This window comes from Sylvia atricapilla, chromosome 13, assembly GCF_009819655.1.
Source record: "Sylvia atricapilla isolate bSylAtr1 chromosome 13, bSylAtr1.pri, whole genome shotgun sequence".
In the NCBI taxonomy this organism is placed as follows: Eukaryota; Metazoa; Chordata; class Aves; order Passeriformes; family Sylviidae; genus Sylvia; species Sylvia atricapilla.
In genome coordinates, this window is record NC_089152.1 from 8,274,812 (window position 1) to 8,301,557 (window position 26,746).

The following is a 26,746-nucleotide window of genomic DNA, read 5'->3' on the forward strand; positions in this document are numbered from 1 at the left end:
CATGTAATTCTGAGTTTTCACAATAAAACCCCAGAATACCCACTCATCCTCAGCAGACTTGCCTTTGTATCAATTTGGGACTAGATTCTTGGCATGCCAGGGAATTATGCATCATAATGACTTAATCAAGGGCTTTCACAGTGTATTCTGGAGCTGAGAAACCTTTTTAAACCCAAATGCAGATGGAAGCTTGGACCCAGCAGCGAGTGCTTTGCTCATGAAGTCAGAGGAGCTCTGCACAGACTGACCCCCTGTGCCTCTGCAAAGCTGTATTGATTTTGGTAACTTCATCTGTGCAGGGATGTGAATCTATCCACAGGGAGCTAAATGAAGCCTAAAGTTATCGATTTTCAAGAGCAAAGAACTTTAGTTAAAAATCTCTTATGTTTTCTTAATTATTTCTGATTTTGAAACATGGCATCACAGCAGAGTGATGATATTAAGAAGCGACAGTAAATAAATCAGCCAGTTGCACGTGATTGAATGCAGTAAGGGCAGAGAGAATGGGACTGACTGAATTAGACAAGGTTTTTATTTGCTCTTTGTGCTGGATAACTGTTAATCACTCAATGAAAAACGCATTTCCAACGGCCAGTGCTCAAGCAACGTAAATAATAGCAACATCCTTGTTTCTCCTTTGCCCTCAATCTCCTTTTGGAGGCTTGACAATAAACAGCCATTCCCAATCTATTTCGTAACTCAGAACCCAGATCCAAAAAGCCCCCATGAAACGTAATTAGTTTACTTTACTTGTCTCTCCTTTATATTCTTGAGCTAATAAATGGCCACTGCAGTTCCAGAGGGAGTTAATTTTTCTGGCTGTCTAAAGGGGATTGAGAGTTGTTGTCTCACTTGAGCACAACTCAGTCCTTTGCTGGGTGTATCAGCAGGGGCTCATATTTGTTACAAAAGGTGGCAAAGCACAAAACCTGGAATCATTATATCCAATGTAAAACTTGGTGTTCCTGTGGCGTGGCAGACCCCTTCAACCTGCTAAGTTTTGGCTTCCCCATCTATTGGATGGGCTTCTCCAAAAGATTTGCTGGCTCTTGCAATAAAACTTAACTTTCCAGTCATGCCTACATGTCCACCGAGAAAACCACTGGTGTGTCTGTGACCCAGTTCCCCACTTCTAAAACTGGAAATTTTGAGACTTGCATTCATGTGCCTGTTGACTGTACTCAGCAGCCTTCCCAAGGAGGTGTGTTGGGGCACGGGGGTTCTGCATGTGGTGCCTCAGCTGGGCTGGACCGTGCTCAGGCTATTGATGATGATAATTCTGCAGGCACAAGCTCAGTGGAGCTGAAGCAGGTAAGAGCTGACTCAAAGGTGCATCACACCAGTCATTTACCATCTGTGTGTGAGTCAGAGCCCTAATATTTGTTTTCCATCCTTTGCTAGAAGTCAGTGGAGCTGTTTATTTATGCAGCAGTTGACACGCTGGGACCTTAATCTCTGCCTAGGCCTCGGTGCTGCTTTAGTATACAGCCTAATGCAGCATGTTCTGAGTGAGAGGCTGGGTTTGGCTTTTCTGTGTATGTGTGTATATGTCTTCAATCCCATTTTTCTCCCACATGACATTGTAGATAGCACCTAGATCTGCCTTAGAGATGCCAAATATGTAGAGCTTGTAATTCTTTGGACATGTGTTTTGGTTCAGTCACCGAAGATTGAGTGTTAGTGAGGCAACCTGAAGGCAGTTTTATCAAGTTCATCTTTTCAAATCACTTTTCTTTCACAATATGGCTTGCTAGCTGTAAAATTATACCATTAAACTATGTTACCTCACTCTGAGGCAATTTGTTTTCTTGTACATTGATCTTTGATCTAAGGGACTCGCTCCTGAAAACATTCTTCCTTTTTAACCACTTAGATAGAAGTTATTTTTGAAGAAATTGGAAATTGGCGTAGAACAGCATTTCTTTTGTATTCTGTCCTTTGTTATTTGCTAATCACTTTTTCTGGATAGTCACTTTGTGAGTGGATTTCTATTCAGTCATGGTCAGATTCTTTAGTGTACTAAATTAATTTGTTGTGTAGCTCTCCGAAATAGTTTAGAGTTATAGATTTCATAAAAGGGTAGAAATCTCATTTTAAAATAAAGAAATGGTTTTGCTAGTATGTAATGTTTGGCAAATTGTAAACAACTGCAATAACAATAAACTACATTTATGGTTAATTAACTTGTAATCTAATGGAAACGAATCTCCCCTGGAAGGTAAAAACACAACACACTTGCATGATGTAGTCAAGTTTTCTGTTCATGTTGTCCAGCTGGATACCCAACAAAGAAAATGTCTGGGGGTTTATTTCAGCAGTTCCTTGCCAAGCAACACTGTCTCCATTAGCCATGGCCTTGCGAGAAATCAGGAGGTGTTTTAGGTGCATTGGGGACCTCTAGCTGTTGTTTCTCTTTGAGACATTGTTTTCATCCTAAAACATCCATGCTATGCTGTCCCCTTTCCTCCTTTCTGTGGGTTTACAGCCCTGTCCTGCAGCCTCACATACACGTGTGTAAGGTTTGCGTGGAGGGAGGTAGAATGCACTGCAGGATCCAACCTGGACAGCTTCTGTCTCCATCCTAAAGGGTTCTGATCACTTCTGAGGAAGCAGGGCTGGGTAACAAAGTCTGGCCCAGAAGCTCACACTCCTGAATAGGGATCAATTTTAGCAAACATAATTCTGGGTGACATTAGCAAGATGAGAATGCTGAGACAAACATTTACAACCCCAATACCACACTGAAAATTGTGTTCTGAAACATATTACTTCCAAGATGCAGGAAGCTGCTCTCACTGAGTCCAGACCAAATATAAGCATTTTACAACCCAAAGTACAGTATTTATTTCTTAGCTGCCAGACATACAAAGGGCCTGTGCTCTAGGTTGCCCTACAGCCCACGTGGTTTTTCCCCAGGTAGGTGTTGTAGTCATGACTTGGTGATGCTTTGTCTCTGGTTTGTATTTGCAACAAGGAGGCTGCAACTGGATGTGAAAAAGGTCAGAAGAGGTTCCTTCCTTCTGATAAACGTACACCTGCTGGAACTGGAGCATCCAGTCTGCCTCTTTGATAACACAAAGCAGAGAATTTCAGTTATTACTTTCTGTGTGTAGCTCATAAATGAGCTAAGACAGGCTCTACTAGCTACATGAACCTTTACAGTTTTATAATTTCATTCCTTTTAATGGTTTTGCAGAAATGTAAACTCCAGAATGCTCTGATTCATGCATGCCTCACAACAACTGCTGTGGTTCTTCTCCCAGAGCATTTCCCCTTGGCTCTTGCTCTGGAGCTACCTGAGTGTTGGTGAAGTAATGTTGTAAACCTTCTTTCTACCCTGAGGCACCTGTTTGATATTCAGCCAAAGTTTGTTCTGTACCACTGATAAGTTTTACAGGGGGTTCAATGGCTAAACAACAAAAATGATAGGTAAGAATTTCACCATTAAAGCTAAATACCTTCACTGATGGTGTCTTTATGACTGTGTTTCTGTACATCCATGTACTTGTTTGAGTTAGGGCGTGGTGACAAAAAATTCTGTCATCATTAACACTACATAAAGTAATGCTGATGTCTCTAGTCTCCATTTCCCCATTTGTTAAAGTTTGATATTTTGATACCTTTTGGCATAACTAGATGAAGAAGAATGCTGAGTCAACACTGCCTTTTTAGTATGAATAAGTGATTGCATCAGTGTTGACTCCTAAGGAATTTGTAGAAATTTATTTCTAGAGAGCAGTTGAGCTGTCAGCCTCCAGAGAACTAAATGATAGCAATTGGTTTCAATAATTACTGTGTTTTTAATTTCGCACATTGTCCTTTTGTCATCACAGGGTTTCTTCTTGCTTGAGGAGCCTGAAGAAAGAGAATATTGACATTTGAGTGATTAAAATCTGGGAAAGTTTACTTTCAGTTTGTCTGTAGCATCTCTGCATAGACAGAACAATCTGTTGAAGTTAAAAATATTATTAAGGCAATACTGCACAGGGAAATTTTAGTGCCAAGAATTTAGCCATGTATTTCTGACCATATTAATGGGAATCCTACTTCTAAATCCCTGTGCACCCTGGTATATAATTTACCCAATGATTTCAGTTAAGCACAAAAAACAAGCACCATCTGAAACTGTTTGGCTTATGGTGTTTGATGCATGGAAGCCAGAGAGAAAAGAGCACTGCAGTGTGAGTATCTCCATTCCCAGTACTGGGAGTGAGAGTGAAGATGGGCATTAGGATAACCATGTTCTGGGACATCAGTGCACACTGTAATGGATTCATGGCATAGGCTTTGGCTTCAGCTGTTATCCCGCTGTGAGGGATGGACCTTTTTTACTCTCAGTCTCAAGAGTTCAGCTGGGCAGCACTTGTTTGATTTAGGCTCCTGGCTTCGAAAATGGCACTCAACTGTAAGCTCCAGGAAACCTTTAATTTGCAAAGATTTGGCATTGTATCCAATTTGGACATACCCACTACTTCTACTGTAAATTTTTTTCCTATATCTTCCCTGTGTGTGAGATTTCAGCTTTGGTGTATGCTGGTTTGGTATTTCCCATCTGCCTTTGGCAATAATTTTTCAAGATAAGGTCTGATCAGTTGTCATTCCTTGTGGTACAGTTCCATTCATATAATGATAGGTTATACAGGCAGCATGATATGGACAGTCTGCCAGGAGCAATCTGCTATTTCAGGTAGTAACTAAGTCCTCTCATAACTACATATAGCAACACAGTGAATTTTTAAAAGTGACATAATAGAAGAATTTCTCACCCTCCCCATTTTCAGCTCTGATTTTATCCTTCAAGTATACGTGGCAGAGCCAGCCCCAAAGCAGAAATTAGAGCAGACCGTGGGAACACACTTTGAGAGATGCATCATCTCTCAAAGTCCAGTAGAATGCTACATATCCTCCTACTACACTTCAGAAAGATTTGCTGTCTGTTAAATAAAGTGGTATTATCTGCATTACAAGTCAGACATCAGCAAAGCACCTACACATCCCTGGCTGAAGGCTGCCTGTCATCCACCTTCCCACCATCACATGTTTGGGCTGTAATGAGTAAAGCTGTATGTGCAGGTCCTGAGCCAAAGGGATCTGGGCTTTACAAGTCACTGGACTGCTTAGAAAATATTTTAGAGGTACTCATGCACTGCTAGAAATGAACCTTCCGAGTCACAGCCTTGCCCCTGAGCTCAGTTGGAAACATTGTGCCAAGCATGGTCACAGGGAACCTAATGCTTGTGGAAGTGCTGTCATCACTCACAGGTGATGAAACGACCACAAAATACTTTGGAGCATATTTTTACAAGCAGCAGCATATCAGCTCTTATGTCCTCATCAAATTCCAAATCAAGCAATTACCTTGCAATTGCAAATGGCAATATTATTGTTTGCTTCATTACCTGCTGCGCTCACTAATGCTGTTTGTGCAGGATGGTCACTATTTCTCCAGCTTAGCAGCAGTCACGTTCTAGCAATGAGCAAAAAGACCCATTATCAGCCTTCCACAGCACCTCGGATCTCTTCGGGATGAATAGTGCAATATAAATGTAGAGGATTATTTAAAAACCCATTGCAAACACTTCTAGCGTATTAGCCATAATAATAGTCTGCTTGTTTTATTTGGCAATAATCCAATTCCTTCATCAAGATACAGTACCTGGTGCATGTACTTGCAGACCAACTGGCTGGCTCATAAAATAGCAGGGTGGCAAAATTATCAGGGAAAACAATGATGTGCTTTTATATTGCTGTAAGTTATGGGTGTGTAATAAAAGGGGAACATGAAGTTCTTGAGCCAGTGAACATAAAGGTGAGGGGTTTACAGCAGTTGTAAGTCCTGAAGTGTGCATTTAATACTGCACAATTTTTAGCTGTTCAGTCTGATTTTTGTGTACCTGACTAATAACAATAAAGGTGAAGCAGATAATGTAAGAGTAGGAAACTATTGCAAGGCAACGTTTTCATTGAGAAAAGAGCAAAGGGAGAAGTGAAACACTTCAAATCAAAAGTAAAAATGTACAGGTTTCCATAAGAGCACAAATGAGGCATTGGCCTAAATTCATTACTCACACAGTTTATTTGAAATGTGAGGGGCGATTCGAGGAAAACTTCACTTTGATATTTAAGCAATATAGCCATAATAATACAATTACAACCAAAGTAGTTTCTGTGAGATTTAGTTTCTAATCTAGTGGTTATTAACAAATCTGCAGCCACTCTAATGAAGGGGGAATGAGGCAAGGCAGGGTGCCAGCATTGACAAAAGCAGATATATCAAATTCATTGGCACCTCTGAATTATATATTTATATAGAAATGTTGATAATACTAATGACTATTAACCAAATAATTCCTGAACAAATGATGCCTGGGGATCCATGCAACTGGCTGCTTATTAAAACTTTATTTTTCAACCAAACATTTGTCTGACATGAAGAAAACCTCCCTGGAAGAGTTTCCTGAGTTGTGATCTTGTGCTGTCAATGATTGGTAACAGGTTTGGGTGTTGCTACGCTATGTGCACTCAAGGCTGGCAGAAATTCTACAAAGGAGACTGGTACTGGGCTCCAAACTCAGCTCAGTCCCAGAGCAGAGCATCTCAGGTTTAAGTATCATGATTTTTAGAAGCATCTCCATGAAGATATTGTGATCTTCAGCCCTTCTGTTGCTGATTCAGCTGAGCATGGAAGAGGGCAAGGTGATCCTTCATCACTACTCAGCTGAGTGGGTGGCCTTGCCAACTGAGCAAACCTCAGCTCACAGATCTTCCTTATCTCTTGATTGTTCCTCAAGAAAAGCCTGGAGAGCTGCAGATCCTGACATCTACATATAGCTCAACTAATTAAGAGATGCTTTAGGCATAGAGCTAATCAAGCCTTAGAGCCCTATGTGCTGCAGATGCTTCTTTTCTGTAACTACAATGGGGCTCTGTCATTCACCTCCTATGAACTGTGGAGTTTCTCCCATCACAACTATTGTCACCGGGGAAGAAAGTGTTACTCAACACAAGTTAATGTGGCAGCAGCTGGGTCTATGGTTAAGTCTAATCTGCTCTGAAGTGAGCACTGACACAGGCCTAACCCTGCTGGATGAGTCAGTGGCAGAACCAGGGTGAGAAGAAGAATCCCTTATTACCAGCTCGCGATACAAACACATGCCTTCCCTCTCTGCCTTCCCAACCCTTCATTAAAACAGCGGTAGCAGTTAGATTTTGTTAATATTTTTTCTCAAGATGAACTTTCACCTATTTTTTGAGTTAGGCAGGAATCCTCCTCCTTGCCTTGCTCCTCCTCAGCTGTCTCTCTTTCCATGAAGCACCAGAGTGTCAGGCTCCTCATGTTCGCCAACATGAAACAAAAATTGCTAAGAAGTAAAAAAGTTACATATTTGATTGGTTGCCCCATTCCTGTCACCTGAGTACAGCTTTTGTAGCTGCATTTCATTCTTTGTGGGGCACTGCAGCCCCACATGAACATTTAAAAGCTGTGAGTCAGGCCTCCAAGAAAAGTCATGCATGACTTAAAATCACCAGGTTGATCAAAAACAATAAAATGCATATTTTCAATTTGCCTTTGGGTTTTCTAAGGTTGTGAGGCACACCCATTTCAGGTCTTCAAGCCCTGATTTGCAACCATTAAGACTAGAAATTCAGGGTATTCATTTGTCATGAGCTACACATAGTTCTTGTTTTCAGAAAAACAGGAAATATTATAAGACCTAATGGCCAGAATTGGCAGTGCTGGTGCTGACACTGAATGTACTTAACTGAAACGAAATGCGTGATTTTTTCCTTTCCATCTAGAATGAGAGTTTTGCTTTTCACTTCAGCACAATGTCTCAGTGTTCAGATATGTCAAGCAACTTGAGAAAGTGTAGATTGCTTTTGCTGAGGCTTTTTAAAAATTGTATCAATGGATTGGTGTTGGATGAAAGTCACAGAGGGGTGAACTGTTCCCTGATTCTGCACTTTCAGCCTATAGTAGACTGTGCCACTGATTTGGTTTGGGTTTGGCATATTTGTTTCACATCTTCACCTTCGCATAGCTCCATACACTTGGTCTGAATATCATTCTGAATTCACAACAAGAAAAATAAGAAAACAAAACAAAAGGAGAGAAGACTAATTTTCTTTTTCTCATTGTAAATTTTGGACATCATAGCAAAATGGTCAAATGGCTGGACTTGGCACACCCCGTCCTCCAGACCTTCAGACTAAACACCTCCCTGGCAGCCACGTCCCTCAGGTAAACAGGATTCTGCAAAATGACAACGCAGCTTGTCTGAGCAAGGGACAGGCCACATCCCAAAATAAGTAAATGAGCTCCCTCAGGGGCTCATGGCCATCACAAACATCACCATCTTCTGCTTCCTGTGCGAGATGCAATTCCTAGAGCTTGTGTTCTTGCATGCAAAAAGAGCACTAATAGTACCTGCCAAGACATGTGGGCCTTCCCTTGAAAAAAAAGGGTGAGAAAACAAAATACATATGATAGATGTTAGTCATGTTGCTTATTGCACTGTTGGCACACTCTCCACCTGGGGCTCCTGTACTCACATCCAGCATCTGGGGATGAGTCACACATACTGCATATGCACTTATGGGCAATCTGAGCATACACAGAACATAATGGGAATTTCATGATGTCCCAACTGGCTTTTGCTTCCCTTTGTGCAACAAGATGTCTGCAAATCCTAGACAGAGCCCTTTTTCTCTGAGATGAGGTTGCTGAATGGAAAAACATAGATGCCCACAGGGAGTTGCATGTGTGGAACATGAGGTTTTTTGCTAGAAAAATAGACTAGTGTTGCACGTTACTGCTGGCCTTGTGGCCTTGGTGATGACTTTCTGAAACCTCCAGATTCTGAAGTCGTGGTAGCACTCAAGAATCTCTATTAAGCAAAACGTTTTCAGCCTCCACATTCATAAAATAAAGCTGGTTCCGTGGGGTTCTCCAGCATATCAAAAAGTGAAGACAAATAGGAACACACTGAACCTGTATTTTGAAGACTGAAAGTCTGCAAGCCCATCACATGGGTTTGGGGGACCTGAAATTATTTCTGAACAGCTTGTGTTGACAACTTTCTAATTTTCCTTTAATAGCTGTGTCTGTGCTGGTGTGGTTTGGCTTCCTACACCTTCTCTAATAAAGCTATCAGTATTATTTTGTATAAGTTAAACTTTGTTCTATTTTTTCTTCTTGTTCCTCAGTCACTAACAGGAGACAGTGTTATATACAGGGCAATTATTCAGGCATTACAGGATGAAAATGTGGATTATATTTCCCTGGGAAATAAAGTTTTCAGACAGTCTTTTCCACATATGGAAAAGGAATGAAAGCTTCAACACTGCCTGTTCTGGTTCCCTGCTTGCAGCAATATATATGTCGGTTTGTTATTTGGTTGTTTTTTTTTTTTCTTGCTTGAAAAGAGAAAGATTGTTAAAAACAAGGATTCAAAATGTAAGGACAAAAAAGGCACGGTGCTAACCTAAGATGTTGAAGGGAAAATGTTTGTTAACCTTCAGTGGTAGTGTCTCACTTCCATGAGGCTGATTTGCTGCAGGCAAAACACAACAACATGGCAATGAATAAAATATTAAATGTTGTGGAGATTTTTAGAAGGATATTTTTGTAGTTCTACCAGGTGAAGTGGCATTCTTTCAGTTACCTGGGCTTGTCAAAGAATGATGCAAAGCTGAAATATTAATTCTCTGCTATACATAAGGCAATAAAGGTAACAGACAGGGAAGGGAACTGAGCTGCAGGTAGAAGATTCTGATCTGCGCACAGAAGTGGTCAGTGAGGTTTGTCCTTATCTGCCCATAGTTACTACACTGCTAACAGGTGGAAATAATTTTGGAAGGTATAAAACCCAGTCACAAGGAATATCATTTGATTTATCCATCAGATGAATTCCAGGTACTGATGTCTTCCCAAATGCTGGTATTCTACAGTGTTTCCTATTGTGTCTTTCTCAATTTAATACATGCAACACTGTAAGGGGTAACATGCCCAGTCACCTGCTAACACCCACCCTTGTCTTCCTCCAGACATTTACTCAGACATTTCTCAAGACCTTACCAGGAACTCATTCTTCAGCGGAAGTATCAGTCCTGACTCCAATGAAATATTTTCTACAAGTGGTATCAATGAGAAATCAAACCACATTTTTTGGCAATTAATCAAGTTGCTCCCTGAGTATTTTGAGTGTAAATACTTGCCCTTATGCTAGATCTGCTCCTTGGATGCTGGTTAGAGAAATGCTTCCTTAAAAAAAGTCTGAGCCATACCCTCAGCTCCTGATTACTTCGAGGCCAACTAAACTCATCCCATTTTTATCTGTCTTCTGCAGGTTCTCTCCCTTCTTCAGGACCTGATATAATCCTATATAATGAGCACTCTTTGACACTCAGCAACTCACAGCGTGAGGGATTATAAGGTAAGGGAGTATAATCTAACATGGCAGAGAGAAATTATGCATTTTGCCTGAGATCATACAGAAGATCTGTTGTAGCACTCAGAAAAACATCCCAGAGAAGTAACTTTTTGTTAGGTATTATTTCCCCTGTTTTACTTACTGCTCTGCTTTCTGTGATTTACTCAGGACTGAATATTGATTTTGAACTACACTGGGATGTTTTGTTAGTCAAAAGCTTTCTGGTTTAAGGTTTGTGTTTCTCCCAATTTCTCTCTTTTGGTAGTCTGGGCTCTAGCAGCCCAGCTCCAGCACAGTTAGCAGTAGTTTTGTATATGATAAATGCTTCTCATAGTATTTTCTACTATTGTAGAAGAAGACACTATTGTAGCGTAAAATAGCCCAAAGAGTTGTGTGTCTGTACCACAGTTTACAATCCAGCATTTTAGCACCAATGCACCTCCATCACTTGGAGAACATCAGCTGACCCATCACAGCTCCTTAGCTGTGAACTGGGCCAGCTGAATTATAAACTAGGTCACCACTCCATTCTCCAATCCCTACCATCTCACGGAGAGGAAAGATGCAGACAGAGGGGGGTGATGAACCACATCCTTCTGTGGCCAGGCCCACCAGTGCTCATCTGGAGAGCTGTGACCTGGGGCTGTGATCACTGCTGTAGGTACACACTGCACAAGGTCCTCATGAGCTGCCTTGATTCCCGGTAGCATTCCAGTTGTTGAAGGCAGAGTTTGGCATGAGTGACTCAATGATAGTTATTCTGTTTGGTTTTGCAGCCCACATGGCTCAGTGATGGCTGCTGATAGCAGAGCCTGAGCTTTGGCTGAAGGTGGGTTGAGCACATAACAGCCACATCACTGCCTGCCATGCAGACATAACTTCATATTGACATTTTCAACTGTGTAATTAGGTATGCCAGCAAATGAACAGCAGCAGTATACTAAGCACTGTTCTTTGTGAGAATTAACTGAGCTTGGTGTGGGGTGTGTAAATATTTTGCCTCAGTTAAGGAAAAGAAATTAGAGAAGATAAATATTCCCAAGCACATTCTAGAGAATGCTAGATAAAAGAACAAAGCAGAGTATAAAGCAGATTTTACAAGGCAGTATTTACAAAGACCTTACATTACTTACACACCCTAACATTTTCATGGCTGAACTGCATAGAAACCCAGTATATCTTCACATGCAGGGCACTATATTCTAGGAGGTGTGACTTTCAGAAATACTAGAGTTTTTTAAGTAAAAAGGAAAAACCAAAAAAACTGCAGTGCTCCACTGTGGTATGCTGCTTTCTTTCTGCAGAACTTGTTCGTTATTGTGGCAACTCTGATAATTAGCAATTTCCCACAGGGGGGAAGATTTTGCAAGCCTGTAAAATGTCCCCTTTCATTTAGAGGAGAAGTAGAAAAGTAAGGATGCTGGCAGAGGTGTGATTTATTGCTCCTCAAATGTAGAACTGTCAATGATCCAAATCCTTAATCTTGTTCTGTGTGTACTTTTTCTCAGAAGTCCATTGGGCATTTCCTGTGTGTAACTCAGGTAAGTTGCCAGTACAGCTTTTTCATATCTCCTGGGCAGTGCACAAGACATGAAAAGACAATATAGCGAATCAGGCATGGGAGTTTCTTCATAGTAAGTTAAATTAAACAGTATATCAGCTGGACCAGATCTGCTTTTATAAAATGCATCAGGGATAGGGTAGGAGTGAGAATGGACAGGCCTCTGCTCTGATTCTGTCACAGTGGTCCTCACATAGGCTATAGCTGTGCGGGAGGTGCTCAAATGCGATACTACCCAAAGGATTTCCATCTGTTACAGGAGAACAGGAACACAACACCTCTCCCCCTCTGCACCTTCCTTCTCCCTTTGCAGAGTGCAAGGAGCATGGTCTGTAATCTGTGTACACTAGCAATTCCCTGGGAAACTACCAGCACAGAGGAGAGAGATGGATAGATTCTGTCCCTCCTGATGTGATACAATGAGCAAAGTACACTGCAGAAAAGCAGGAAGGCTTTGCCCAATTTCTGGCTAGGAAGACCTGGGAATTTCTGTGATTGCTTTAGAATCCTTGAATGAAAGGTTCTACCCAAAGGCAGCCCTAGCTATCAACCTTCCAAAAGGCTTCTTTTCTGAGGGAGAATACCAAGACAGCAGTCATCCCATCTCAGCTTGATGTCCTCTGCCAAAGTTAATGGGAGAGATCAAAGATGATTATGACACAATACTTGGATAGTGTGGGACAAAAGTATGTGCTGCAGGTATATTAAAAGTCTCAGCTTCAAATTTCCTAAAGAAAGCATACAAAAATTCAAATGCATTTTGAAGATCTGTGAAGCTATAGAAATGTCCTGTTTTACAACTTTTGCCAGTAGAACGTTTTTTTTTTAATCTATCAAAATCTAATGAAATTTTGACATAGAAGAATAATTGTCTAATTTAAGGAAACACTGATCACATCTGCTTTGCTGTAAGACTTTTTATTACCTGCAAATTTCCAGTCATTCAAGTATCCAAGGCTGCTTTAGAAAAAGACTTCAGGCATTATAATTTTACAAGTGAACAACTGCTTGGAGAGTTTTGCAAAACAAATGGTTTGCTTCCAAGCAATCAAAGTGATGTTTTAGCTTCCCTGATGAGGTAGTTCCCTCAAGAAGCTGGAGAATACTGACACCAGATACTCCCTCTGTTGTTGCAGCAGATTTCTCTGGCATTGACAAATAGCCTACCTGAGCTAGCAAGGTCAGATGGACAGGGACAGAACAAACAAGAGTGCCAAACCCGTAGCAGTCTGGTGCTCCTAGCATTCCTAAGCAGGTGGGAAGACGGCTGAACAGAAATTTTTGTCATTTGGGACATTTGTATCTAGATCCTTGACAGGCGCTTCAGGCATATTGTTTGCTTCCTAGACACCACGATGTGTCCAGGTACTGAGTTTATTCACGCAGAACAACCCTCTAAATCCAAGAATCCAGCGACACAGTATGAGCTAACAGCTTGCCTACATGCAGTGGAGACAAGAAAAAGTTGCACAAGCAAAAATTGGCTCAGAGTATCTTCAGGGATGCATTAAATTCTGCTGGATTTAAAGACTCTGAAGGAGTGCTGCTATTAAAGGATCACGAAGCAGTGCTGCCCTGACAATGGGATCTTTGCTCCCCTTAAACTTCAACGACTAGAGCAGAAAGCGGTAGGGCCAGCTTTCCTGAGTACCTGGAGACTTCAGTGGCTAAAGCCATCCTGTTAGAGCATCTCTGGTCCCTGTGTCCTCACAATTTAGCAGCTGGTCGCCAGAGCGGTTGATAGCCTCTGGGCTTTCTGTGCAGTGACCCATTTGTGGAAGGGTTTATGCATATGGTATATGGCTACATTGATGTTACAAAATATAGGAATCCAGATTTTAAATAGTAATTAATACTCAAACGTTGTAGCATATACAAACGTGTTCAGAGGGTTGTGTTATGGGTAGGACTGGGGAGCACAGAGAGGCTCCCAGTGAGACTGGAGTTGCTGTGTTGCTGACTAGACACGCACAGCGTGAGCCGCTGTTGCCCTGAAAGACTTTACTATCCACACAGACAAAGCAGACGCGGGAGAAGAAAAAGCACAGAGGTACAAAATAACTTCTTTGCCTTAAGTTACTCATCAGCCCACAATGGCATACTGTTCTCCTGAATGCTCAATGAACTATTTAACATGGATATTAAAAGCTTAAGTAGGGAATCGTTAGGGCTTTAAAATGCCCCAGCCCAGATTTCAAAACAAGGCTATCTAGAAGGAAGCTCTCAGATTTGTAACCACGTGGCTACACAATCTGCCTCATTTTGAAAGACGCTGAGCCGCCCGGTGGCTCCCACTGGAACCAGAGCAGCGCTGCCCTGGGGAATCCCTCCTCCCCAGGAAAAGTCACCGAGCAGCCGCTTTGCTCTCAGCTTGTGCAGCTCCAAAGGGCACCCATGAGCTGCTGGCCCTGCAGCGGTGCCATCCCCCTGGGCAGCACCGAGCTGCCTCCACTGCCCACTCGGGCGCTTTCGGGCAGCGGTGGCCATTCTCTGATGACTGGAATCTCACTTGCCTCTTTTCACAGGTTTCATCCATTAATTCTCAACTTCCACCTGTGTTTTTACCTATTATCTTTGGTGATCACTCAGTTTTCACTAGATTTTTTTTTTTTCGCCCATCCTCGGAGAGGCAGAACAAACATTTCGTTATTTTTAGGGATGGACTCATGTCTCTGATTGGGAAACCAGTATACAGAAAATAAAAGCAGAGTATTAAAGTTTTGAACATATGAGGCTTTTTTATTCCAACCATTTTCACAACAGGCTTGATGAGTAAGGCTCCAGAATGCCATATATAAATGCCAAGAAATTGGATTTTCATTTCTGCTCTTTTTTTTTTTTTTTTTTTCTTTTTTTTGATGAGAAATAGTCCCTGGGTTGTTTAGGAAAATGAATGCTGAAAGCTGGAAATCCTGATGGTAATTGATGTTTTTTCATTTCCATATGTGCATCTTTCTTGCAAACTATGTAGCATCAGCACAGTAAATATCCTTTATGTAATTTAAAAGTAAAATGCATCATGGAGCATCCTAATAGAGCTTGATGGTAATATTATATAAACAGAGGCATGAGGGAGTCTGAAAAAAACCTGGGCCAATTTCTGCTCTTGGCTAAAATCTTACAACCCCCTTGAAGTCAGTGATATTCTGGGCTTGCAAATACAAGCAGAATTTGGACTCTAATTCTGCAAATCTCTGAATGTGGGCATTGCAATGGAAAGCTGGCATTGCTGCTCATGAAGGCCACTGCCAAATAACTGCTGGGCCAAATTTCCAGTAGGCCTGGGTAGCTGAAACTCCAGCTCATCCTGTTAGGATAAGGCTTAGAACAGGGGTCAAAGTACCTGTGGATAAAAAAAAAAATCCAGTGAGACTCAGAATCAAATCAAATAAAATTTAAGACTTACTTGTTCAAGAGAACCTTGTGCTTATTTCTTTTGTATTTTTATAGGCTGTCTCTCAGGAAGCAGATGCTGATTCTGCTCTCAATAAACCTATGGTGAAAATCTCAGCAGAGTCAGGAGCTGCACACTGGTCTCCAAATAACAAGATTAGAACTGAAATGATGTTAGCACTTAACACCAGATCCAAAGCCCACTGTGGTGAAGAAGAGACTTCCCATTTACCAGCTCTGAAGATAAATCTACCTCAAAATGAATACATTTCTGAGATTCCTCTAGTGATTTCTAAGGCTTTAGCAGAAGAAATAACAAGCCACTATAGCAGAAGCAAACATAAAAGGAGCCAAAGGAAAACATCTTCTGTGTTAGCAGATAGATTAAATGGATTTGGGAGAAGGGAGTAAAAATCAGAAGAATTCCTCTTTCAGAAAAATTGTGTCCATATTTTCTAAGGAGGTATATGAATAGATAGTCCTTAAAACCATGAAAATAAGTTGTGCTGGGGAATGAAGGTGATGGGAGCATTAATATATGAAAGCAGATCTGAGTAATGCAGGTCAAGGAGAATAAACACTGTTCCAGTTGTGATATTATAGAAGAGGAAATAATGTTCAGTGATTACCACTCACCATTTTGCTGTATATCATCAAATCACTGGCACAGCTAGGAAACCTTTCACCTCTCTCTTGGGTGTTTCAGCTTGGCCTGGGATCCCCTGCCTAATTGTTTGGAGTTTCTTTTGGATTTCACTGTCAGAGCAAAATCATGCCTGGTAGAATGAAGTTGTTCCATGAAGAACATCTCACTGAGTATCAGGCTCCCCATACTTCAGGCAGTCCTGTGCCATACTGAACATTAAAAATAAAAACTATTCTGATCAACTTTAGGTGGACCAATAGCCTTCAACTCCTTCTCTGCAGTGGTCCACAAAAAACAGGCTTCTGTTTTCAGCTGTTGGCTTTCTTTAGCTGATTTCCAACCCAAGGATGCCCTTCTCTGGGTGGTTAACACCTTATCCATTTCTCTGATTATACACTTCTGTTTTAATCCTTATCCTACTTGGCTTCAGCAAGGTTTTATAGCTGGATCCTCAAATCAAAACACTATTTAATCAACATTATGCTTTTGGTTCACAGTGGAACAAACATGTACATTTATTTTTTATATGCATCCTTATTTCTCCCCCAAGAATAAACCTGGCCATCTTGTTTGGGAATTTTCTTCCTCAGAGACATTTTGACTACTGGCTTTTTTTTTTAAATGCAAATGGCATAAAACTTTGTGTTCCCTATTTTCCTAGAGGTTACTTGCCTCTTCTGAGCTGTGGCAGCTCTTGACTGTACCAAACATAGTGATTCCAAGAAGCCCTCTTACTCCAGCATTATTGCAACTGAGTTTTCTCATTTTGGCACATGAGAACCAACGAGCGTCATCCGCAACTTGAGCAAGATCACATTTGAACATTCTGCTGCTCTCCCTTGACATCTGATGCCACAATTTAACATTTGTTGCACCATGTGTTGCTGGTCAGTAAGTCCTGGCAGGAGGTGTCTGTTTAGTTCACTGTTTGCATTTCCCTTGTATTTACGCTGCCGTTCTGCCAGCTGCTGTGCTGGTCACTCACAGCTGCAGAACAATCAGTTGGCCTTTTCCTAAACACTGAGGATGTTACTATTCTGCATTTATATTTCCAGTGATAAGATGAAACTTGACACAAAGAAAGCAGTCCAAGAACAACCAGAGGGAATTCAAGGTTCAAGAAAAATCATATTAAAAAGAGATGATCACGGAGTGGCTGGGAGGAATGTAATCATCGTTCCCCACAGCTCCTTATGATTACTGCCAAGACCATGAAAGCGCTCCAAATAATGTTGTGGTGAGTGCTGTGATACCCACATGCAATACAGGTCATCTTCTGCTCATGCAACCTGGCATTTGGAAAACCTATTGCATCAGCAAAGACAGCCAAGACTGAATAATCTCTACCAAAATAGCTGTAAAGCTATGCTAGCGCTTCCATGCTGGTTGCACCAGCATTTTCTAGTGTTGATCCAAGCTCAGATATTCAAAACAAACAAAGAAATAAGGTGTTGTCTTCCCTTTTAGTACTTTTTCCAGGTTTATGGACCTACCTACTCAGTTCTCAATGTGGGCGATGGCAGGCTCCTAGCAATGAGAAGTCTCTGCTTGGATTTTATCTTTGCTGAAATCCTTATGTGTCCCCTTGCAATGCTTTCCTCTGCTAAAAAAAAAAAAAAAAAAAAAAAAAAAAAAAAAAAAAGATTTCAAATTTAAATCTCTTCACAGTACCTCTAGGAAATCAATGATCCTGCTGGTGGGTCCATTCCAGCTCAGTATATTCTGTGATTGTATGAAAAGGGAACATGTATAACTACACACGTTTCCTTCCCTCCTCCAAAACCCTCTGCAAACTCCACTCACCTCCTGGCAGCTACTCTAGCCTTGGCCCGCTCCTCTCCCCTAGCCACAGATAAAATTCTCCTTTTATTTGGCTTGTTTCATGTCCCTGGAATCCTGTACTCCCTATCTGCTTCAAGCCATCGAGTCACTCATCATCCTTCTATCTCACCTTTTAAACCTCCCTGCATGCTATGGGCTACAGCAGGCTGTGACAAGCGGGCAGGGTGTAACAAAAACGAGCGAACAAACAAATACATATATCCATATATATCGGGTGTGTGGTGGAAAGGAGCTATAGTGGGTTGTCTCAGAGCCCCACAAGGAGAGAAGAAAACACAAATAAGCAGGTGACATCATAAATAACGAGACTCCAAGCCCACCGCCGCCTTCCCACAGGGCACAGAAAGGGGCGGGAGCTGTGAGGGACTGAGCCCCGCAGGAAACCCCGCAAGGACAGACCTCCCCCTTCGCGGACCTGAAGGGCAGAGGGGGCGCATCCACGGGTGTTTTACAGCAAAATGAATTTATTTGTGGGGTAAGAGAGCGGACGGCACGGCCACTCCGACTGCCGCCGCCCGCTCGCCCTCCCGCCGCCGCGGTCGCCTCAGGTCACCCCTGCGGGCGGGGGGAACACGGGGCGGGCCGCTGTCCCTTTAAATAGCATTCGGTGGTTCACGTCGCCGCCGTCGCCGTGTAATAATTACCCGCGGGCCGTGGCGCCGCCTCCCGCTCCCCGCGGCCTCCCTTGCTGGGCTCCGCCAATCAGCGCCCGCCCGCGTCACTCTGAGGGCAACGAAACACGGAGAAAGGGGAAAAAAAAGTTTGGTGAGGAGCGAGCGGGGCCGGCGGGCGCGGCGGGCCCGGCGCAGGTGAGGGAGCGCGGCGGGGCCGGGGCGGCCGGGCCGGGGCCGCGGCCGGGACCACGCACCGCCACGGGGCGGGGGGACGGCAGCCGCCCGCCCACCGACCCCGGCGAGCGGCGGAGGGGCTGTGGGGAGGGTCTCCTGTTCGTACCCCCGACCCCCGCACGCAGCGGGCGAAAGGGGCTGTGGGGCGACGGCGGGCGCGGGGCCCGCGGCTCTTTCTCTGCCTTTTTTGGTGGTTCCGTCCTCCTCTCCCCACCCCCGGCGGGCGGCTGCGTGCGCAGGAGCCATCCCGGGGCAGAGGTGTTTGTACTCGTGTCCTTGGGTGGAAGGGAGAGGCAGAGGCGGCCAGCCGCCAGCGCCGCGCCGCCCGGGCCCCGCGCCCTCCGCACGGACCGCGGCGTTTGGGCACCGCGCTGCCCCGGCGGCCCGGCCCGGTCCTGCCCTGCCCTGCCCTGCCCTGCCCTGCCGGCCTGGGGCAGCCCGCACCCCGCGCCGGGCCCCGCGGGCCCTCGGTGAGCCCAGTGCGCCGGGTCTGGCTGGGCCGGGGACAGGGGTGCTCGGGAGTCAACACGCGCTTTGTGTTGTACCGCTCTCCTAGTTAAACCAAGGGTTAACGCTTGCCAAGTCTGTCGTACTTTGGCGTTTTTCTTCGTGAAAAGTTGTTGTTGTTGTTTTGGTGTTCGCCCGGGAACCCTGTGAGATTTAACCCGACTTGCCTCCTAGGCTTTGCCAAAAGCCTGGAGTGATAGATAAGGGGTGTGAACATCCACTCGTGTTTCCACAGGATGTTGGGATTGGGTAACCTTAGAAAATAAAAAGGGCAGTTACCTTACTGCTGACAACAACAGTAGCAACAACGAAATACAGACCTTTCCACCATAACGTGCTGGTGTAATGTGGAGGCATTCAGCAAAACCATGGTAGTTACTTCACCCCCTGCATGGGTTGACTTCAAGTGCACCGTTGTGTTCTGAAGTCCATTCCCGAGGGTTTGTCCAGGCTTGTCCTAGAATAGGTGTCATTGCATAAGAGCTACAGGGAGCAAAGAGCGTGCCGAGTTTCTTTTCACTCTTCTAAGGTTCTGTGTTCACATCTCAACTGTGCCAAACTCTAGAGTGAAAAGAGAAGGGTACAGCTTGGTAAGCTGCCCTGGGAACTTCAGTGAAAAAAAAAAAACATAACGAAGAAATTATTCTCTTCTTCCTCCTACTTAGAAGTAAATGTTTTTTTTTGTCTTGTGTTGTCTTAAATAATTTTTTGCACAGAGTGCTAATCCTCTTCTGAACTGTGCATGATGGTAAGTCAACAATTGAGGAAGTAAATATGTCAGTTCCTTCCTTTGTCTCTTTCTTGTCTGTCCTCGAACTTTTACAGCTTTACTCTTTGAATTTTGTCTGATTTGTTTTTGTACCAAGGTACCGACACCTGTTCTTGACTATCACCTAACTTAGAACTAGGGGACTGGCTTTTTTTGGATCTGTCTTGTATTTGTTCAGGCCAAAATACATGTGTAATGGGAGGGTTTTTGTTCCTTATGATACTGAATAACAAAGTCTCTGACATGTCAGTGGCATAATTCCTTGCGTTTATTACTTTGCAGATAGAGAAGAAGATATTTTTCATTACTGGAAAAACAGTCTCCTGTATATATTTCATAGAATACCTCTTAAAATGTGAATCATGTTAAATTTATTTTAATCTGTTACTATTTAACTTCTTGACTAATCATGAATTTATGTCAAAAATTAACAACATTGTATATGACATAGTATACTAACAGGAGTGTGAAGAATGTAAGTTTACATTTCAACTTCTTGTTGCTTCATGGTCTCAGATGGCACATTCAAAACCTCTCAAATGGCTTGAAAGACATAGTGGCAAGTTATCAAAGACAGTAGCATTAACACAAACTACTGAAAAGTTGCTATGGTTACAGATAAAGGTAATCCCTGTTTCTGTGAAAGTGTGTCGTTTTGTAACAGCTATATTAATGAATCTGATTTCTGAGAAAATTAGAAGTATACAAACTTCTGGCTCCATTTTCTTGGCAGTTAATTGCTGTGCAGCTTTTTTCTTTTTTTTTTTTTTTTTTTTTTTTTTTTTTTAATACTGAATGGGCTGTGACTTGTATTCAAGATACATCATTTGACCTACAAAGATTATTATATATTACATGTAAATGCTCTTGGACTATGCTGAGTTCACTGGAAACTGTAGTATACTTATTTTTGCTCCACCCAAGAGATACCTGATATCAAGGAAGTGTCTTTTAAAATGTCTAGATCCGTTTTCAAGGACTTTGGCTGAAGCAAGTGATGTAACCCTCTGTCACCAGAAGCCTTGACAGTGCAGCTGTACAAGATACAATTCTGTGCTCTGATTTAAAAAGAAAAAGAAAGAAAAGAAAAAAACACTCAACCAAATAACACCCCCGGAAAAACCTCAACAACCACCCCAAAGCAAACCAACGTGGCAGCTGCTGGGAAATTGAGACCTGTTAGGAATGTCCAGCTTTACAGGGGAGGGACAAATTATTCTGTTAGGGTTTATTCCCTGTATAGAAAAAGTTGGGATTTCACATGCTGGAACTTTATTAATATCTCAGGTCAGCTAGGTTTGAGATAGCTGCTGAAACATGCAGGGCAATGTGTTTGTGTGGTGTGTCTCTGCTGCTGTCCAGACAGCTCAGCAGACCTCTCTGGATTTACCACATGCACCTCTCTGTTGTTTCCAGATCTGATTATTGCAGTGCTGTAGCACATCTGGGATTGAAAGCAGCAAGAGGAATCTCAGAAGTTCAAGATTACTGAAATCTCATCAGTCTGGTATGTTGTTCTCTTGAAACTCCTGGAATAGCAAGTTGAATTCTTTGTATGTGAGGGCCTCCTTAGTTACAGCTAAGGATAAGTTTCCTGCTAAGTTTCTAGGATCTTGGCTTTTCATCAGCAATTTCATTCTCGGGAAATAATGTGCTGCTAAGAACTATGAACTGTGTATTGTTGGGCTTCTGTAGAGGATTGTTTATGGTAGTGGTGTTTGAAGCAGGACAATGAACCCAAGCTCTGGGGACCTTCAGTCAACATACACTCTGAACTTGTTTTCATCTTGCTTATCCAGCCTGGAAATTCCAGGTACTTTTGCAGACTTTCAAAACTAAAATCAAGCTGGAAAGGAGCTACTGCTAGCAGACTTTGCAGAGACTACACACTGATGTTTTGAAGAATGCATAATATGAAAAGGAAATGTTAATTTCTTCACATAGGGATTTTTTCCCCACTATCTTTAAGTAGCTGTGGCCCTCATGAAATAATGTGGGTCTTAGGTATGATAAAAAAATCAATACTGTTGTCTCAGGGTAATTTCTTAAGTGCTAAAGTTCTGAAATTCCTAGGTTAATGTACTTTTAGAATTGGTATATTTTCAGAAATAGACAGCAAGTTTGAGAAGTATTGTTTATGAGCAGGGTTACAGCATCTGAGGGTGTGAAAGGCATGGGAAGCTAAATTTACTTTGAAAGATGTCTCTAGTAATAAGAAAAGCTAAAAGTCTGAACTATAATAATAATAAATAAAAAAATTAGCACATGCTGTACTGCAGACATCATTGACAACTAGAGGGTAAAGTCCTGTTCTCCAATGCCAGTTCAGTGTGTGTGTGCAGCAAATCCATTTCTTTGCTACTTATTAACATGTACAGAATCCAGGGGGTGTAATGGATTCAGGACTGAAAACCAGGTGCAAAATAGTGAAGAAAGCTCTTGTGGTTCACACTGATCTGCTGGGACCTGGACATTGAGTAACCATCTCTTCATCTAATCCCTGAATAGCCATCACATGTAGCTTTTGATCACTACTATTCTTGTCTCTGTTTGAACTGCTGACTTAGAGATGGGAGTCTCTGTTCCTCATCTCTTGAGCTGTCAAGTCTCCCAAACTTGCTGTCTTATGCACGTGTAACATTACAGAACAAGTGGCCTTTTAGCTGTTCCACGATTATCATAGTCAAATGACAGTCAGGTGCTCTTTTACTGTCCAAGTGCAAAGTTGGGTGGCAGCAAACTGGTTTTTTTAACACTGCTGTGAAAGCTTCCCTGCTTAGTGTTCTTGCAGCTGCAATCTGCTTTTTTGTTTGTTTGTTTCTGCATTGCTACAGATATTGTAAGAGTAGCAAAGGCTTAACTGGAGCCTGAACCTTAAAATGTGCCTGTGCCATTTTTCCAGAATCCATCTGTGTTTACAGAGGAAAATGGATGGCTTTTCACATAAACTGAGGCTAAAAAATAGACTTTTAAATCTAGTTTCACTACGTTTCCTTCAGCATGGGATAATGACTTGAATAGCAATTTTTTTAAATGTATGGATTCCCAACATTTAGGTACACATGTGTTTACCTGTGATTTCTAATCCAGTGACCTAGGGTCAGCCGTGAATCACAGATAATGTGGGGATCCTCACTTTTATGAGGATAGCAAATTACCCTTGGGGCTTTCTTATTGGGACAGTTATGAGGTGTGTGTGTTTTGGTTTTAAGTGAGATGGGGTAAACAAATCTGGGAGGCCAGTGCTGAGTAGAGGAGAGTTTGCTTTGCCTTCCTCCTCCTGCTCTGGGTAAGCCATACTCTTGCTCATCAGAGGCTGGCCAAACTTCTGCCAGCTTAGAGACTCAAGGCAGGTGGAAGGGGCTGATTAGCACCAGAGCTGGTTTCAGGAGCTGGCCAGACTGCAGGGCTTGTGGGGGGAAGAGGTGGGGAGGAAAAGGGATGGAACATCTCCCTTGTAATGATAAGAGCTGTTAGTTGCCCGTGTGACAGAAGCACGGGCTGAAGTGTGGGATGTTTGATGATAAAAATTATTTTTCATTGCCATTACAAGGTGGTGAGACTGCTGTGGTAGCAAATTGAGCTGGAGACTTTTGGAGTAGTATATTTGGTTTGGGATTTTTTCACCCTTTTCTTTTTAAAGTATGCCAGCAACAGTGTTTACTATAGGGTTGTCCTGTCTTCTAGCACTGGACAGGTTTGGTTGATAGGATTTGTGACTTGTGCTGCTGTTTTTATGGGCCTAAAGTTAATGTGCTCTAAATTGAAGCTTTCCATTGGTTACTGAGATACTTGAGGGACACTTTACTAGTCTGTTTTGTTTGCGTGAACTGTGTTCTTGGTTTTGATTGCTTAGATAAGGGTTGGTCAAAAAAGTGTCATGCAAGTATGAGTTATCCTCAGGGGACCCCAGATCAGCTTCCAGTAGTGCTGGCTCTCACAGGACACTGAATTCAGATGCAAAGATTAAGGTCTGGTTCTTTCAGTTTATATTTTAGGTATTATGGGGGAAGTTTTGTGAATATTGTCAATTCTGTTCTTGTAGTGTTTCGTACATATCAACTGACAACCAATTGCTTCTTTCCAGTCATACTTGGATTTGTGACATGATAGGTTGCTTTAAAGTGGGTAACACAAAATGTGCTATTTCATCATTTTAGAAGAAGCAAATGTCCTTCCTGAAGGTGTTTTTTATGCTCATTTTGGTTTATCACAGCTCAAGGGAGCCCTTAGCTGTAGATATTTTCCTGATGTTGTGTAGTATTTGCAGTAAAGGAGTGTGCTGGACTGCCTTGGACTTTATTAATCTGTATTAGGAAACTTAAAACTTCCCTGTTTTGTGGTTATTGGTAGTGGGTGAAGTAAGGGAAGGCAGGCAGATCCAGCACTGGGACAGGAAAGGTGGCAAGAACCAGAAACAAGCTTTTTCCTCTCTGCCTTCACATGTGACAAAACAACCCAAATGTGCTTGTGCTGACAAGTGCTTTATCTTCCTCTAGCTTAATATTTTTAGTTATTTTACAGTAAACACGTGAAAATATTTTATGTAAGGCAACCTTGCTACCCAGATAAGTCTTGTGTAACTATGATACTTGTGGGTGCAGGAGGGAACACTGAGTGTGTTCTGGTTCTTCCCTGTGTTGCTTGTTAGGAATGGGGCAAGGTTCATTTGAACCAGGTGTCGTATCTGCACTTGTGAAATATTTGTTAAGCCTTGTTTTGTTTTTACTCATCTTTTCGCTGGATAGATGCGTATGGAACCACAACTGTGTTTGCACAAAGGAAAAAGAGCCACCTTTAATCTAAAAGACAGGTTGTTGTGTGGTGCTGAGAGGAAGCTGTGCCGTGGAAACCCTGTTGTCATAACGTGACCAGGATCTTGCAAATTCGTTCAGCCAAGTGAAGCCTGAATAAGCACAAAAAGTTTCTGGCAGAAGCCGTGGTACCTTGTGGGATGGAGACAGTCACTTCCTGCGGAGCTCCTGCTGACTCATGCTTTAAATGGGTGGAAGTCTTTGGAACCGGCGACCCGATGTATTTTTAGCCGGGGTTACTAATTTATATAGCGTGCTCGGCTTCCCAGGGTAACTCCAGTCACCCTTAAAGCGCGGATGGGCTCCAAACCCACAGCTAATTTTATCCCATAAGTGGAACAAGCGGCAGTTGTGTAATTGCCGCGGGAGAAGCGTTCCCAGCCTGCTCGGGTGTTATCCTCTCTTCCACCCCCGACCCCCCGTCCGAGAGCGAGGTGCCGGGAGGGGTGAGCGCCCCGCGGGGACCGGGATCCATCCCGGGCATCAGTCGCGGGGTGCGCCCGCCCGCGGCTCGGGTTTGTCACGGCGGGAGCGGGGCACGGTCCCTTTAAGAGCGCGCGGCCGGGGGTGCTCGAGCCCGCCCAGCCTAACCTGCTAGCGAGGAAAAGTTCTTTACGTGACGGACGGCCCGCTCTGCCAATCAGCGGCCGTGTCCCGGCCGGCGGGGCGGGCCTTCGCCGTCTCGGCCAATAGGAGCGGGAGGGCGGGCCCCGTGCCCAGGGTAGGTTGCGCCGAAGTGCAGCTCCAAGTGAAGTTAATCTGGGGTGAAGCGAACAGAAAATTGTGGAGATCGTGTTGGTAGGAATTTTGCCGTTCTAATCGCGTCGTGTGGCGTCGTTCCGCCCTCCGGGGCAGTGGAGTTCATGTGCGTGGGGCTTTCCTTCGTCGTTTCGCTCTCTAATGATGGCAGGATATTAACATTTATGCAGGGAAGCAGAACAAAAGGGCTCTTTAGACAGGAAATAAGGTGCTGAGAGGCTCAAACTTGACCGAGTTTCTTTTGTCATCTCTCGGCTTGCACCGGGTGTTCTGCCGTGAAGGAATCGAGCGGTTCCACATTATCTTACGGAGAAATGTTAATTCTAAAATAGCGAGGATAATGCTGCTGTTTTGGAGTTACACAATGTTACAGGAAGAGAGCTCAGTTTTAACTCTAACTTCCCTGATTCTGATGAGATTGGAGGTAACTAATTATGACAGCTGCTGTGGGATTATTCAGTGATAGCATTTGCTCCAAGTCATTTGTCTTAAATCGTCCTTTGTTGTATCACTGAAGGCTGCTGTGCTGTTGTCTGTGTGTTTGTTCTGGATGAGAAGAATGTCTCGCAGGTCTTTAGCATTTAGAACAAAGATATGTAAAAACTATGTAAAACATGGCAATTTTTTTTCCTCAGTTTTAATCAGTTTTGTCGGGTGTCTGGGTCTGTGAGAGCTCTGATAATAAACACAGGCAGAAAAAATTAAGTGTTACTGCTCTGTGTTGCAGCTATTACCCTTCCAGCCAAGGGAGAAAATGACGGGAGGGGAGAGGATTTGTTTTTCCTTTGGAATTGGTCTGAATCTCTTTGGAAACCTATATTGCCTAATGGTAGCAGGTGTTTTATGTGAGGGGAGATTATTTTCAGTTTCTGTACCACTTATATCATATATAGTATTTTTAGTGACAGTTTGTGTATCTGAAAGGGCTTCAGGAACAGGAAAAGTATGAATTACCACGGGTGGCATGGGATAGGGTGAGAGGGAGGAGAGCAGGAAGTGGTGAGGCAGGAAATGGGGGGGTTCTAATGAGAATGAAGACTTTCTTTTAATTGTCACCCTTTCTGTATTAGCTGAGGCCACATACAGAACCAGGCTTTCAGATTGGGAAATCTATGTTCTTACTTCCCTAAATATTTCCTGTTTTTATAAAATCACTTGGGTTGATACACAGCTG

General features: G+C 43.0%; 1 protein-coding gene across 7 annotated transcripts in view; it reads left to right on the top strand.

Moving 5' to 3' along the window:
• Positions 1–18,531: 18,531 nt before the first annotated feature.
• The window catches only part of ZFAND6 (zinc finger AN1-type containing 6), a 36,256-nt gene continuing 28,041 nt past the window's right edge, over positions 18,532–26,746 (top strand). The window contains exons 1-2 of one of the 7 annotated variants that reach the window (XM_066328327.1): positions 18,532–18,684; positions 21,416–21,506. Coding sequence is in view for 3 of the 7 variants with exons in the window: in XM_066328325.1 (XP_066184422.1) it covers positions 23,957–23,970 (14 nt within the window). In the remaining 4 variants the exon portion in view is untranslated. Of the gene's footprint in view, positions 18,685–20,509; positions 20,624–21,415; positions 21,507–23,855; positions 23,971–25,526; positions 25,679–26,746 lie in introns of those variants that run through there. The other 6 variants (XM_066328328.1, XM_066328330.1, XM_066328325.1 and 3 more) reach the window with 6 other exon arrangements.